Source organism: Myotis myotis, unplaced genomic scaffold (assembly GCF_014108235.1).
Source record: "Myotis myotis isolate mMyoMyo1 unplaced genomic scaffold, mMyoMyo1.p scaffold_m19_p_7, whole genome shotgun sequence".
In the NCBI taxonomy this organism is placed as follows: Eukaryota; Metazoa; Chordata; class Mammalia; order Chiroptera; family Vespertilionidae; genus Myotis; species Myotis myotis.
Genome location: NW_023416379.1, coordinates 23455750 through 23470998, shown reverse-complemented (window position 1 = coordinate 23470998; position 15249 = coordinate 23455750). Strand labels below are relative to the sequence as shown.

Here is a 15249-nt window from a genome sequence, read left to right as displayed (position 1 = left end):
CTCATCAGTCTTACCTGAATTTATAAATATATTTTTATAATTCCTCTTTAAGTTCATATTTTTAATCAACAAGAAATTTATATGATATACCATAGACATGATAAAGCCTTTTCCTCAAGTGAATAGCCAATATTCCCAATACAATATTGGATAACTTATCCTTTTCCATTGATTTGAAACTTCTCTTTGCATTTACTGAATTTCTATTTATAAATGTATATAACATTCCTATACATTCCTATATGATTTTTCATATACTCTAGTATTATTGCTATGTATAACAAATAAAAATATATTCCTATTAATAGGTCCATTTGCATTTATTCTGATTCATCAAGCTACTCTTGTGCCATTACCATGTTAATTTACTTCAGTAGGAGGTCTTTTTGTTTGTTTGTTTTTTTTGTTAATCCTCACCCGAGGATATTTCCATTGATTTTTAGGGAGAGTGGAAGAGAGAGGGAAAGACAGAGAGAAACATCGATATGAGACAAACACATTGATTGGTTGCCTCCTCCATGAGCCCTGACCAGGGCTTGGGCCAGGGAGGAGCCTGCAACCAAGGTACGTGCCCTTGACTGGAATCGAACCCAGGACCCTTTGGTCCACAAGCCGATGCTCTATCCATGGAGCCAAATTGGCTAGGGCCATAGGAGCTCTTGATATCTGGCAGTTCCCTTATTATGGTTCTTAATTTAAAATTTTATTGGTCATCCTCTCACATTTAATCTTCTAGATGAACTTCAACATCAACTTGGCTTGTGTTCCCCCCAAATAGTCCCATTGATTGGATTTTGCACTCTTGAGTCTTTTTTGTGTGTGTGTTATTATGTACTCCTTAACCTTACTTGTATGACACTTAAATAAATTTTAAAAAAAACAACACACAACTGGGTTCAAGTTTAGGTATGGCACACTTTTTGTGCTACTGTCAATGACTAGGTACATCTAGCATTTGTTGACCCTGTCATCTATACTCATTTTAAAAGGAGAACTTAATGGGTGAAGCACTATTCAGTCAAACTAGAAATAATTACAGTAAACATGTACTGACCACAAACTTAAATTATTTTTGATTTGTTTTGTTTGAAGAATACTTTTTAAATTAATAGTTGAGTGCTTTCACATATATAATATTAGTTATAGCATCTTTGTGAGATGATGTAGGTGGTGATATCCTCATTTTGCAGTGGGATAAACTTGGTCTCTGGAATCTTTGATGGCTAGGTCAGGGCTCAAGTTCTAGAATTTTCTGGTGTCAGAGCCTTAGATTTCTAGCCATACTGGACTAATTAGAGTTGATTACTTTTCCTCTATTCTTTTTTTTTCTTTTTCTTTTTCTCTTTATTGAATAAGATATTACAAATGTGTCCTTATCCCCCCAATCCTGCCCTCACCCTCACCCCCTATTGTCCACATCCATCACTTATGCTTATATGCATGCATACAAGTCCTTTGGTTGATCTTTCCCCCTCACCCCCATCCTCCCCTGCTTTCTCTCCCAGTTTTGAGCATCTGGTTGATGCTTCTCTGTCTCTACATCTGTTTTTGTTCATCCGTTTACGTTGTTCATTATAATCCACAAATGAGTGAGAGCGTGTGATATTTATCTTTCTCTGACTGACTTATTTCACTTAGCATAATGCTCTCCAACTCCATCCATGCTGTTGCAAATGCTAGGAGTTCCTTCCTTTTTACAGCAGCATAGTATTCCATTGTGTAGATGTGCCAAAGTTTTTTAATCCATTCATCTGCTGATGGGCACTTAGGCTGATTCCAAATCTTAGCTATTGTAAATTGTGCTGCTATGAACATAGGGATGCATATATCCTTTCTGCTTGGTGTTTCTGGTTTCTTGGGATATATTCCTAGAAGTGGGATCACTGGTTCCATTTTTAGTTTTTTGAGGAAACTCCATACTGTTCTCCACAGTGGCTGTACGAGTTTACATTCCCACCAGCAGTGAACGAGGGTTCCTCTTTCTCTGCATCCTCATCAGCATTTGTCATTTTTTGATTGTTGATGATAGCCAATTCTGACAGGTCTGAGATGGTACCTCATTTTCGTTTTGATTTGCATCTCTCGGATGATTAGTGACTTTGAGCATGTTCTCATATGTCTCTCAGCCTTATGTATGTCCTCTTTCAAAAAGTGTCTATTTAGGTCCGTTGCCCATTTTTTGATTGGGTTGTTTATCTTCCTTTTGTTAAGTTTTATGAGTTCCCTATAAATGTTGGAGATAAATCTTTATCGGAGATGTCATTGGCAAATAAAATTCAAGAGAATAGAAATTGTAACAAGCATCTTCTCAGATCACAATGGCATAAAATTAAAAATCAACTACAGTGAAAACATTGAAAAAAAATCAAACACTTGAAGGCTAAATAGCATGCTATTAAGCAATGATTGGGTTACCAGAGAGATCAAAGAAGAAATAAAAAGCATCCTGGAAACAAATGACAATGAAAACACAACAATCCAAAATCTATGGGACACAATGAAAGCAGTCCTGAGAGAGAAGTTCATAGCTCTACAGGCCTACCTCAAAAAACAAGAAAAACTGGCAATAAATGATCTAACCCTACAACTCAAAGAGTTAGAAAGAGCAACAAGAAAAGCCCACAGTATCCAGAAGGAAGGAAATAATAAAGATCACAGCAGAAATAAACAACATGGAGACCAAAAAAAAACAATACAAAAGATCAATGAAACCAAGAACTGGTTCTTTGAAAGGATTAACAAGATTGATGAACCTCTAGCCAGGCTCACCAAGAAACAAAGAGAGAGGATCCAAATAAAAAAAATCAAAAATGAAAAAGGTGAAGTAACAGCTGACCCTACTGATATACAAAGGATTGTCAAAAAATACTATGAACAACTCTACTCCAACAAACTGGACAACCTCGATGAAATGGACACATTCCTAGAAAAATACAAGCTTCCAAAACTCAACCAGGAAGAATCAAAAAACCTGAATAGGCTAATAACTACTGATGAAATTGAAACAGTAATCAAAAAGCTTCCAGCAAACAAAAGCCCTGGATCAGATGGCTTCACAGGAGTTTTACCAAACATTCAAAGAAGAACTAAAGCCAATCCTTCTCAGACTATTTCAAAAAATTCAAGAGGAAGGCACACTTCCAAGCTCTTTCAATGAAGCCAGCATTACCGTAATCCCAAAACCAGATAAAGACACCACAAAGAAAGAGAATTACAGGCCAATATCCCTGATGAACATAGATGCTAAAATCCTCAACAAAATTCTAGCAAACCGGATCCAGCATTACATTAGAAAGATCATACATCATGACCAGGTGGGATTTATTCCAGGAATGCAAGGCTGGTATAATATCCGCAAATCAATAAAGGTGATACATAAACAAGATGAGAGACAAAAATCACATAATCATATCAGTTGATGCAGAAAAGGCACTTGACAAAATCCAACACCCTTTTCTGATAAAAACGCTCAGCAAAATGGGTATAGAAGGATCATACCTCAACATAATAAAAGCCTTATATGAAAAACTTACAGCCAACATCATACTCAATGGGCAAAAACTAAAACCATTTCCCTTAAGAACAGGAACAAGACAGGGATGCCCACTTTCACCACTCCTGTTCGACATAGTATACTGGAAATGCTAGCCAAAGCGATATGACAAGAAGAAGGAAATAAAAGGCATCAAGATTGGAAAAGAAGTAAAATTGTCATTATTCGCAGATGAAATGATACTGCACTTAGGAAACCCTAAAGACTCCATCAAAAAATTATTAGACATAATGAATTTGGCAATGTAGCAGGATACAAAATTAACGCCAAGAAATCTATGGCATTTTTATATGCCAACAGTGAACTTACAGAAAGAGAAATTTTAAAAAAATCCCATTTACCATTGCACCAAAAAAATTAAGATACCTAGGAATAAACTTAACTAAAGAGGTGAAAGTCCTATACGCGGAAAACTACAGGACACTGAAAAAAGAGATAGAGGAAGACATAAACAGATGGAAGAACATACCGTGTTCATGGATTGGTAGAATCGACATCATCAAAATGTCCATACTACCCAAAGCAATCTATAGATTCAATGCACTCCCCATTAAAATACCAACAGCATATTTCACAGAGCTAGAAAGAACGCTCCAAAAATTCATCTGGATAAAAAAAAACAACACAACAAAACCCCGAATAGCTGCTGCGATCCTGAGAAAGAAGAACAAAGTAGGAGGGATCGCAATACCAGATATCAAGCTGTATTACAAAGCCACTGTTCTCAAAACTGCCTGGTACTGGCACAAGAACAGACATATAGACCAATGGAACAGAATAAAGAACCCAGAAATCAACCCAAACCACTATGCTCAACTAATATTTGAAAAAGTAGACAAGAACATACAATGGAGTCAAGACAGTCTCTTCAATAAATGGTGCTGGGAAATGTGGTCAGACACATGCAAAAAAATGAAACTATTCTTTTATCTGTAGAATTTAAATAGTATCCTAGGTCTGAAGCTTGGGGGAATGCCTTGTTAGCAGCTTGGGAAAGGTAAAGGAATTATAGAATGATGAGACAGGGTAGCATAATTTATGGAAAAATCACATGTAAGTTTCTATGATTTTACCTAATCTTAATTTACCCTTCCCACTTCTAATTATCTTTCCTAATTTAATTTAGAATATTTAGTACTACTTTTCCTTTATACTTTTTAACTTACTGGGTGAAAATAAATCTATAAAAGGTCTTTTTTTTTTTTAAAGCCTTTTATTCAAAGCCTCAATTTCATAGTCTTAGTATAAAAATTTAATGATCATTGCCCAGTCTTTTTCAGAATTTTTGCCCCAATGACACTTTAAAATGCCCTTTCTCATGTTATTTTTGTCTCCTCTTTATTTTTCAGGGTCAGGTTAAATCTCATTTCATTTAAGTCTCCCATAATCACTTAGGTACATACTTTGAATTTTCTTGCTTATTGTCTCTATAACTCACCTCCAACTTTTATAAATGTCTCTCAATAGAGTAAACGCTCATTGATAATAGCCACCATTTGATTAATTTCTTTTTTTAAAAAAATCTGGGTATGTCACAAGTTGTATACCCTTGGCATATCTGAAGTAGGAATAAAAACCTACCCTTGTGGTTGTTACGAAGGAAAAGAGCATGCAGAGCACCTGGCAGGAGAGCACATGAGAGTGTCTATAGCAAGTGCCAAGATCTCTAAATATTAGGAGGCAGCTGGTATTAAGTGTAAGAAGCAGGTAGAGGAGGTTATTGCCCAAAGAAGAGATCTAAGATAATTTGCAAAAGTGAAAGAAATCAATTCATTGTTTCAAAATTTAAACCACTAGGGATTAATCATTAAACTATTGAGTGCTTGTTGTTGGCAGAGCACTGGGTGATGTTCTGTGGACTAGGTGAACATATCTATAAGGCAGTTCCTACCTTCAAAGAGTTAGTAGTCGAATGCTAAGTGTGCTTGAAGACCAAAGGGGTGAGTCTGAAGAGGATAAATTGTGGATGTGCAAGCAGACGTTTTCATTTAAGTTCAGCAAGAGTTTGAAATAAAAGGTTTAAGACTGACTCTTTATTGGGTGGTATTCAGATCTATAATACTAGACATTTTTCTTCTAAGAAAAGTTTTGCACTTAAATAACCACATATTTGAAATACTACACCTTTGTTTGATGTCCTATAAGAATCATCAGAATGAAAAATAATATCCTGCATCCTGAGAAATATTACAGGATCACATTATGATTTTTCTCTATGCTTAGTGACCTTTTATGTCATTTCATGACACCTACTTTTTTTAAAAGTCGAAATTATACTATTCAATATACTAAATGTGTAAGTGGATCAAGACATTTTCCTCATGCAAAATGATTGGAAGGTATTAAAATTAATCTTAATGGGAAGTGGGAACATATAGCCTGGATTGAGACATTTTTGTGCTTTGTGATTCTTTCCCCCTATTCTTTAAACTGAGGCCAAAATCCACCATGCCGTTTTCTTGTCTTAGTCAATTAGGGTGTCCTCCCCCCAACCCTCATACACAAAACATCAGGATAATGCTTTCAGTTTCCTCTTTCCTAACCTTCACTCAACTTTCACTCCTCTCTACATTTGCTATATAATCCTAGGAACTATGTTTTTTATGAAAAGCAAATACCTCTATTATTCTCAATGTTTTTCTAGTATTTTTCTACTTCCTTGCCTTACCTCATTGATACCCTTTCAAACCTTGGGGTCTGGAAAGGCAGCTTTGTTCTTTTTGCTGCCTTTTCCAACATTGCTATTCCTTTATCCTTTTTATTTTTTTAAATCTCTGCTCCCTTAAAATTCCTGCCTTTTTGCCTGAATCAACCTTTCATTAGTCCTCACTGCCCTCATCTACTGGCCACTTTTTCTTATACACTGAAGACCTTGGCAGCAGGTTTACTGTTTTTTTCTCCACCCTAAACTCTTCACAACCATAGCTTGCTTGTGCATCACTGTGGAAAAACCAGGTCTGACACCCTGGGCTTTCAGGTCCTTGGCTACCTCACTTCCAGTGACCTTCACCTCTCATCAGCAATTCACGACTGCCCCCTCCTTCAGAATTGCTAGTTCACACATTTTATTCTGGCCACAACTGCCTGGTTGTGCTCATGTCTTACTTTCTCCCAGTGCATCAATACTCTTATATTTTATTTTTTTAAATATAGTTTAGAGTTTATTATTTACTAGAGGCCCAATTCATGAAATTCGTGCAAGGGACTCGGCACCCGCAGCCTCGGTGACCACCTCTGCCTCAGCCCCTGCCGCCACGGCTTTATCCAGAAGGTTGTCTGGAAGGATGCCTGGTCTAATTAGCATATTACGCTTTTATTATTATAGATAATTCCAACCCTCCCCCTTTTGCCAATACCTTCAACTACCTTCTTTTTCTGCTCTCTTTTTGCACCTGTTGGGTAGAAACTTAACTTGGAATGAAGCATTTAATAATGTCCTATCTGTGCCTGTTCCTGAACTGTACATTGCTAGAGAAAGTCACAGAGAAAGGCAGATTGATTCCCTAACAAATTCATTATTACAAGTCTTAAGTAGGCTCTCAATATTATCCAACAATTCTCCTAATTTTTTAATATTCAAATCATTCTCCTTTGTGCAACGATTGTTGAAAACTTGATTTGCTTCACCAGGCTTTTTACTTTCCTCATTCACCCTCAGTATCAGCAGGCAACTGACTGCTTACTATTTCTCCAGTGTCGCAGTTTCTGTAATCTTATGTGGACCCAATCCTGATAGGACTCTTGTTGAAAATTATAAAGGTACATTCTAAGCAATTCCATGAATTCCGTGTCTGTGTGTGTATTTAAAGGATCAAATATCCATTAAGTCTTACTTTGATGTAGCTCATAATTTATCCTACTCCATGTTCTTAATTCACTTTTTCTACAATGACCTTTCCCCCATATTTATAGATAGCAGATGTCTTACTAAGTTTATTGTGTGCAAGTAAAATAAATGCAGTGTTCAGCACAATTCAGCAGACTCTCAGCTTTTTCATCAGTTTATAGGTATCACAGGATTAAAAATAGTTTAGACATCTGCTAACTGACCAAACAGTTTTAGTATTGTGAAAGGGTGTGGTGGGAGAGGGAGATAGAGGGTCTATGTGTATTGTCAGAGCAAGGTGCAGTGCAGAAACCACCTCGTGACCTCTTAATACTGAAACTTAAGAGTCAATTCAAAATTAGGAAGAGATTTGGTGGAGGTTAAGCCCAACAAAGGCCTGATATAGGGGATTTTCCAAAATAGGGTGTCAGAAGAATTTTTTTCAGCTTTTTAATATTTCACTAAAATGTTTTAGAGAAAAGAATATGTGTTTATAAAGACATGAACTCTATGAAATGTAATTTTCATTATATATTTATTTAATATATGTTTCTATAAATGAACTTCTAATTAATTAAACCTCTGTATTTTACTCTTTAATTAGGAAAATCAATAGATTCCCAGTCATCTCGAAGTGAATGTGATATTGTGCCAAAAGTTGCTAAAATGACTGTATCTGGAAAGAAGCAAACCATGGGATTTGAAGTGCCTGGGTAAGATTTATAAACCTCCCCCCTCCTTTTTTGAAATTAGTTTGTGTCCAGTTAGACTGTCAGAAAATGTATCATTAACATTGAGCTATCCACAATCTTCAGTATGTCATAGTACAGAAGAAGGGGATGAGAAATTAGACTTAATTCTAGACTTACCCATGTATGTAACATAATCTGTCTCACTATCAATTTCCTTATTTAAAGTAAATTATTTATAGCTACTTTAAAAACATGATTTTGTGAAATCTAACACTGTTGAGATAGGGATAGGGACTCCTTGTGCCACTAGATGGCGTAGGTAAGTAGCATTTGGGAATTACTTGTAGGGGGTGGGCAAAAGTAGGTTTACAGTTGCAATACAAATAAATAATGCAATAATTAATAATATAAGAATAAACTCTATTTCACATACTCATAAATGGTTTTAGAGCTAGCTCTGGGCATTCAGGTAAATGTTTGCAAATTTTAGTCTAAATTTGATTTCACTTAATTTAGCCTGTTGGAATTCTTTACAGGATGGGAGCATTTTTCACATTAGTAAAATTTTTTCTGTGTAGTTCAAGATGAAACTAGTTTAAGCATTATTAAAAAAATTAACACCAAAATTGGCTATTGGAGATTTTGCAAAGCACAATAAAATGGGAATGGATATGAGGTATTTAACAAAGTTGTAGATATGACAATCTGTTTCTTTCCTGAAGTATAGGATTAAGTGTGAAGCATATAAAAATACCCCGAGAGGGTAACGTGACTTGCAATTTAACCTACTCTTTGTCCTAATTCTATTATCTATAGTCAATGATGGCAATGTAAGGCATATCACAGTCTGGCGAGTTAAGTCACATTCTTTATAGCTATCCACACGATAGCACTGCTATAGTTTCTATGGAGAATAGTTAAGGAGAGAATACTTTAAAGTCATTGTCAAGGAGAGAATACTTTAAAGTAGGTGGTCTTGTTTCTACTTTATGTATCTCAGCTCCTTGCTAGATTCTAAGCTTCTGAGAGCAGTAGATAACTTCCTCATTTCTATATCATCTTTTCAACATCAGTGCCTAGTATGTGTTGTCGTTTTTAGTAAATCAATCAAGTACTTTTTGAATTAATGAATTGAGACTCCTTTGCCAAAAGTATTAAGAACATGTAGACACTTAGAGATAGCTTCCTTAAAGACAATTTGAGCAAAAGAGATTGTAAGTCCTCTCCCTTGTTAGAACAATAAGTTAGGGATAAAACTCCTTTTTTACTACTAATTTATCTCCAGGAACACATTTTGTGTCAGTCTTTTTAAAATGCTCCCTTTATGCCATCTGTTTTGATAGGATTATATGGCTAAGATTATGGGCTTAATTAGAATTTGAATTTCAATTATTTTACAGGATGTTTTCTTCTTATAGTTTTGGTAGACTTTTTCTTCTGAGATCTTCCAAATCTGTATTTGTGTGGTTTGGGTTTAGCTACTTATCATTTCTACCTTAATAGACTCTAACCACTTAGCAGAGGTCATTTTTGGTTTGCAAGTGTAAGGAAGATGAAGAGAGGACTTCTCTGCCCTTCTGACATTATAGGACATCTGTTGAGTTGGTTTTAACACTCTTTTCCTATCTCTGCTTTCTTTAGAGTAACTGCTGAAGAAAATGGTCATGGTTTCCACACACCTCAAAAAGGACACCCTAGTGAAGATACCAGCATGGCTTCTTCTGATGTTCTAGATTCTGTTTCTAAATCAGCTGTTCCATCCCACACCATTCAAGCATCAGAGGAACAGAGTTCAACACAAACACCAGTGAGAAAGTCTGGCAAGCTGAGGCAGCAGATAGATGTCAAAGCAGAGCTGGAGAAGCGGCAAGGAGGGAAGCAACTCCTCAACTTAGTGGTCATTGGTAATGTCCTTTGCTCCACTGGACTGTCAGTCAACTCTGCCTCAGCCTCACAGCTTTCTAGTTGCAGCATGGGAACTTGTTCCACTCTGCGTCTCTCTATGGGTGTAATGGACATGAAGCAAGGGGGCATTGCATCATGATGCTTTCTAGTCACCATGCCAACTTCCAAGGTTGTTAGACTTCACTGTGACCTTTTCATTTGTGACCATTTTGAAAATGGCATGTCTTGTTGACAATTTTAATTTCCAAAAATCAGGGAAATTCCCTTTCTCTCTAAAAAGACATGCTCTTTTCCCTCCATTTAGTTGTTTTAAATATCATTTAATAAAAATTGGTATTTATTACTCTAAACACTGCTGTGAACTATTGAGTTCCATGTTCATGCAATGCCTCAATGTGAACAACATTTGGAAAATGTACCTAGTATTAATACTGAATCAATTTTCCTTAGGTCATGTTGATGCTGGGAAAAGTACTCTGATGGGCCATATGCTTTATCTTCTGGGTAATGTAAACAAAAGAACTATGCATAAGTATGAACAAGAGTCTAAAAAGGCTGGCAAAGCTTCGTTTGCATATGCATGGGTCTTGGATGAGACTGGAGAAGAAAGGGAAAGGTAGTCACTATATTTCAAAATTTTCAGTTTGAAATTATATTTTAATTAAGTATGTAAAATGTGTTGAATATGTGTGAAACACCATTAAATATTTTAGACTATTTTTAGAAAAAAGATTTCAATTATTTGGGAGTTACTTTTACTGTAGTTTTCATTACTACATATATAATGAATCTACATGTTTTTTACTCTTCCAATTTCTATGAGAATAATTTAAAAGAATGTTTATTAAAACTTTTTTTAAAAAGCAGTAAAATACTTAGCTAATTATTCAGTGAGTGACATTTCTGTTGTTACTTCCCTAAGTATATGTCAAATTGCCTTGATTTTGAATTAAAATTATGAGTAAGACTTTTAACTTTATGTTAGATTATAAAGGAAGGGTAACTTTTTATAGTAAAATGTCTAGTAAATGCAAATGACCAGACTTAATTTACTTTTATACTTTTTGTACTGTGTTCCATGAGACAAAAGTCAACAAGTGTCTAAACCTATCTCTTACCATATAGTTTTAATCAAGTCAGTTACTTCTTCTGTATCTGTTACTGTGTTCAGTGCTAATATTGGGGAGATTCCAGCAGGAGAATGCAGCTAGAAATACTCAATGTTTCTTTTGAAGCCTTTTTAGAATAGTGATATACTGTATATCATGTTAGAATTGTAGGGGTGGGGGAGTCAGGGGCACCTTTGTGAGGAAAGAAAGAGAACCTTAATAATTAAGTGAAATCGCAGATATGTCAGCTGTCTCAAAATAATTACTCTAAAGACCTGAAGTCCTCTGAAAGTCCTGAATCAGCAGTGGTTATTCTCTGTGCCTGTGTCTTCATTCTGAATGTGAATAGAGAATATATTTGGATTTTCATGCTTTTTAAAAATGTGTATTTTTTTCTTGGAGTCTTGGATAGTCTACATTATAATATATAAGGTAATTCTCAATAGAGGAGATCTTAATATTCCTTAGCTCTTTTGATAAATAGGAATTTATGTTACAGTGTTTTTTTCTCTTATTAGGTGTCCCCTTTATTCTACATATAGTATCACATACTTGTTTTCCAACCTAGTAAGAAAAGTTAGTGGGACAGCTGCAAATTTTTAGAAAATTTATATTGGAAAACAGTGAAATTTATGTATGATATCAGAAGACTAAACAAATTTTTATCTACTAGTTTACTGTGCAGATTATTAAAGTATATGGGGTTTTTTGCTGTGTTACACCTATTAAGTACATAAACTGATTGAGGACACTATAAGTTAGAATGGCTTGTGTGAATTTTCTTAAGTGAGTTGAGCTGGGAAGTGACATAATAATCTCATTCCTAGAGTAGTCAATACTTGTAGTGGTTTTTAAAATAATACATCTGCTGGTTATCTGTCATATTTCTGTTGCTGCTAGTTCTCTGTTATTCAGCATGATGCAATTTTTAGAATATCCCTTTATTCTGTAGCTAGGAGAAGCTTCCAGATACAGAATGGGAGTTTTAACTCGACAGTTGATGTTCCTTAATAACATTTCAAAAATAATATGTGTTGCTTATCCCAGCATGTTAAATATTTGTAAATCCTCCATTCTAATTGTGTGTTGAACAGAAATTAGTAAAATGAGTGACATCTTTAGGCTTACAAATCCAGACCAGAGCTGAGTGAGGAGTATATGGCGGTCAAAGAAGTCTAGGGAGGATCTTGGAATAAGTCTCGGTTCAACACTAATCTAAAAGCAATTATTTGGGGATTGTTAAAGAGAATGAAGCATCATTTCAGAGGTTCAGATGGCCCATGGGTTCAGATTAAACTAGAATGGTTTGAGTAAGGAGACCCACAGTTACCTTACTGTTAAGGTGAACATGTATTTTATCATTATAGTTGTTGGGATACTAAGTAGTAAAAGGGGGTGTTCATTCATTACTCTGGATTATCCTGGGCAAAACAGATGAATAATTACCTAGTTCATTGCCTACCTGATTTCTCTTCTAAATTTCTAGAATGACTTAGTACCTTTGTAGATGCTCCCTGGACTTTCTTATAACCTGAACCTGTATTTGTGTGGCTATCAAGAGGCACTGTATTTGGTCTTTAAGAAGGATGAAATGGGATGTGAAACAAACTACTCTTCATCTTTCTTAATTTTTAAAAAAAAATGAGGCCTCTCCTTTGATATCTCCTGTTTTCTAATGTGTAACATACAGATGAAAGTTTCCTAACTTTGTTTCTATAATTAGTGAAGCATAAACATAAGAAGGTGAGGAAAACTACCCCCTGATAGTGGTCATTCTTCATTTTACCTTTTCTTCATTTTACTGTTCCTTTTTTGGAGATGTCCACACATATCCTTCTTTGTTTCCAATCTACATTGCTTACCAAAAGAAAGAAAAAGAAAAATCTTTGCTGCATCCACAACTTTATTTTAAAGCTCTATGGGTGTAATTCTGTCGCAGCAGAAATTCTAGCCCAAATTGATAGCTTAATTTCTCCAAGTAATAGGCTGTATAATAAAATCCCCATTATTACTTAAGATTTTAGACTATCATTTAACTTACATTATGAAATAATTGAATCCATTACACTGATTATTTATATAGTGCATTCTAACCATTTTCGTTTTCTTTAAGGGGAGTAACAATGGATGTTGGTATGACAAAGTTTGAGACCACAACCAAAGTTATAACATTAATGGATGCTCCAGGCCATAAGGATTTCATTCCAAATATGATTACGGGAGCGGCCCAGGTACCAGATATTTCCTTAACAATAGTGCACTACATGTATATAAAATTTCCTGATGCTGAGGTTATAATTCTAGGGTTATAACTTTTAAAATATTTTAAAATTTTAACTTTTAAAAAATTAGAAAAAAATAGAGAAATATTTTTCATGATCTCTTTATCAGTACTTTATAAAACTTGTTCAGATTTATTACAAAGAAAGAAATGTGTAAAAGCTATAAATTTCTTTATAGTAAAAATAATGGTAAAAGTGCTTGATGAGATATACATTTTATTTATTAAAGTTGGAGTGACAATTTCAGCATCTGCCTTTTTGCTATATTTATATTCATGTTCTATATATTTATTGAAAGTGAATTTATGCAGAAATAATGAAGCTTGGGAGTTTTCCACCTATGGTTTATTTACATTCTTTATAGGATTAATTTAAAAAACAATTAGTTTGTAACTTACATGTAACACTGCACATATAGGACATTGATTTCTTTTATAACAGATGATTATTGGAAAATATGGAGAGTTCAAAAATTTGCCTGTGCCATCTGACAAAAGTGTGACTTCTGTTTTAATTTTGTTTATGTTTTCCCTCCTTTACCTAGATATTTTAATAATTATATAGTCAAATATGAGAATTTTTAAATTTTTTATCATGATTCCCCTGCTGCATGCTGGTACTCTTTTAATTGAAAAATTGTAATCCATCTGTGTAATTCTTTTGTTTTATTTGCTTTGGTGTTTGGTGTCAGGTTAGAATCTGCCTTTCAGATCTGACCAATACACAATTAGCTGAAAAATCTGCCCTTTGAATTAAAATTCTGTTACATTATTTCTGGTTTTGATTGTTTTTTCTTCCTTAGGCAGATGTAGCTGTCTTAGTTGTAGATGCCAGCAGGGGAGAGTTTGAAGCTGGATTTGAGACTGGGGGACAAACGCGAGAGCATGGCCTCTTGGTTCGTTCTCTTGGAGTAACACAGCTAGCAGTTGCAGTCAATAAAATGGATCAGGTATGTAAAGGGTTTATGAGGATTTTAGATGCTAATTAAGATGTTATTCTGCCATATTGAGGACCTCAGATGTGACTAGTGTAAAAGTCCATTTGCCATTCTGAAAAAAGAAATTAATGATTCTGATATTAAATAAATGGTATATGAGTAATTTTAAACAAAAACATGTCTTCTTATCTTCAAAATTAAAATATCTTAAATTTGTTTTTAGTTACAAAATAATACACATTTGTTTTAGTATAAATATTTTTTATTATATGCCTTTTCAAAAACTTGACAATATTTTTGTGCATGTTTCCAAGTAATGATAAGTTTTGTATAAAGAGATTGTTTTTATACCTTTATTCTAGTTTATTTTAAAGATACAATTTATTCAAACAGTCCCACACTTATGAATATTTCTAGTTTTGTGTGTATTCGTGTGTGTTTAGAAATAGTTTATTCTGTGGAGATTTCTGGCTTAAGGGCATAGAAATTTTAAGACTCATTGCACATGATTAAAACTCCTTTCAGAGAAGTTCTAGTTGCTTCCTTTTGACATATATCATAGTCACTTTCCCACATTATATCAACACTGCTGAGTTTAAAGGATTGTTTTCCAATTTGATAAATAAAACATATTTCTTTTCCTAACTTTTTAGTATTTACAATAATATGTAAATATACTTTGTATATTTATTGATCATTTATATTTTTTCTTTTGGAATTATTTATAAATTATTTTTGAATTTTTTTTCTTATCAGTTTGTACACGTTATTTATTAAAGATATTAATCTTTTATCTTGTCAGATATTTTTACCAATTTATTATTTTACTTCTCATTTTATTTGTGGTGTGCTTTTGACATATATTCAAATTTATAAATATTTCCTTTTAAGTATTTTCTTACCCTGGAATCAGATACTATTCACCTACATTTTTTACATAGTTTT

At 34.3% G+C, this 15249-nt stretch overlaps 1 protein-coding gene across 5 annotated transcripts in view; it reads left to right on the top strand.

Annotated features, from left to right (window-relative positions):
* HBS1L (HBS1 like translational GTPase) overlaps window positions 1–15249 on the top strand; it is an 82972-nt gene that overhangs the window by 48033 nt on the left and 19690 nt on the right. For 4 of the 5 annotated variants that reach the window (XM_036315952.1, XM_036315950.1, XM_036315951.1 and 1 more), the window contains 5 exons: window positions 7984–8092; window positions 9713–9975; window positions 10427–10592; window positions 13199–13316; window positions 14170–14316. In XM_036315952.1, the coding sequence (XP_036171845.1) occupies window positions 7984–8092; window positions 9713–9975; window positions 10427–10592; window positions 13199–13316; window positions 14170–14316 (803 nt within the window). Of the gene's footprint in view, window positions 1–7247; window positions 7313–7983; window positions 8093–9712; window positions 9976–10426; window positions 10593–13198; window positions 13317–14169; window positions 14317–15249 lie in introns of those variants that run through there. The other variant, XM_036315955.1, reaches the window with a different exon arrangement.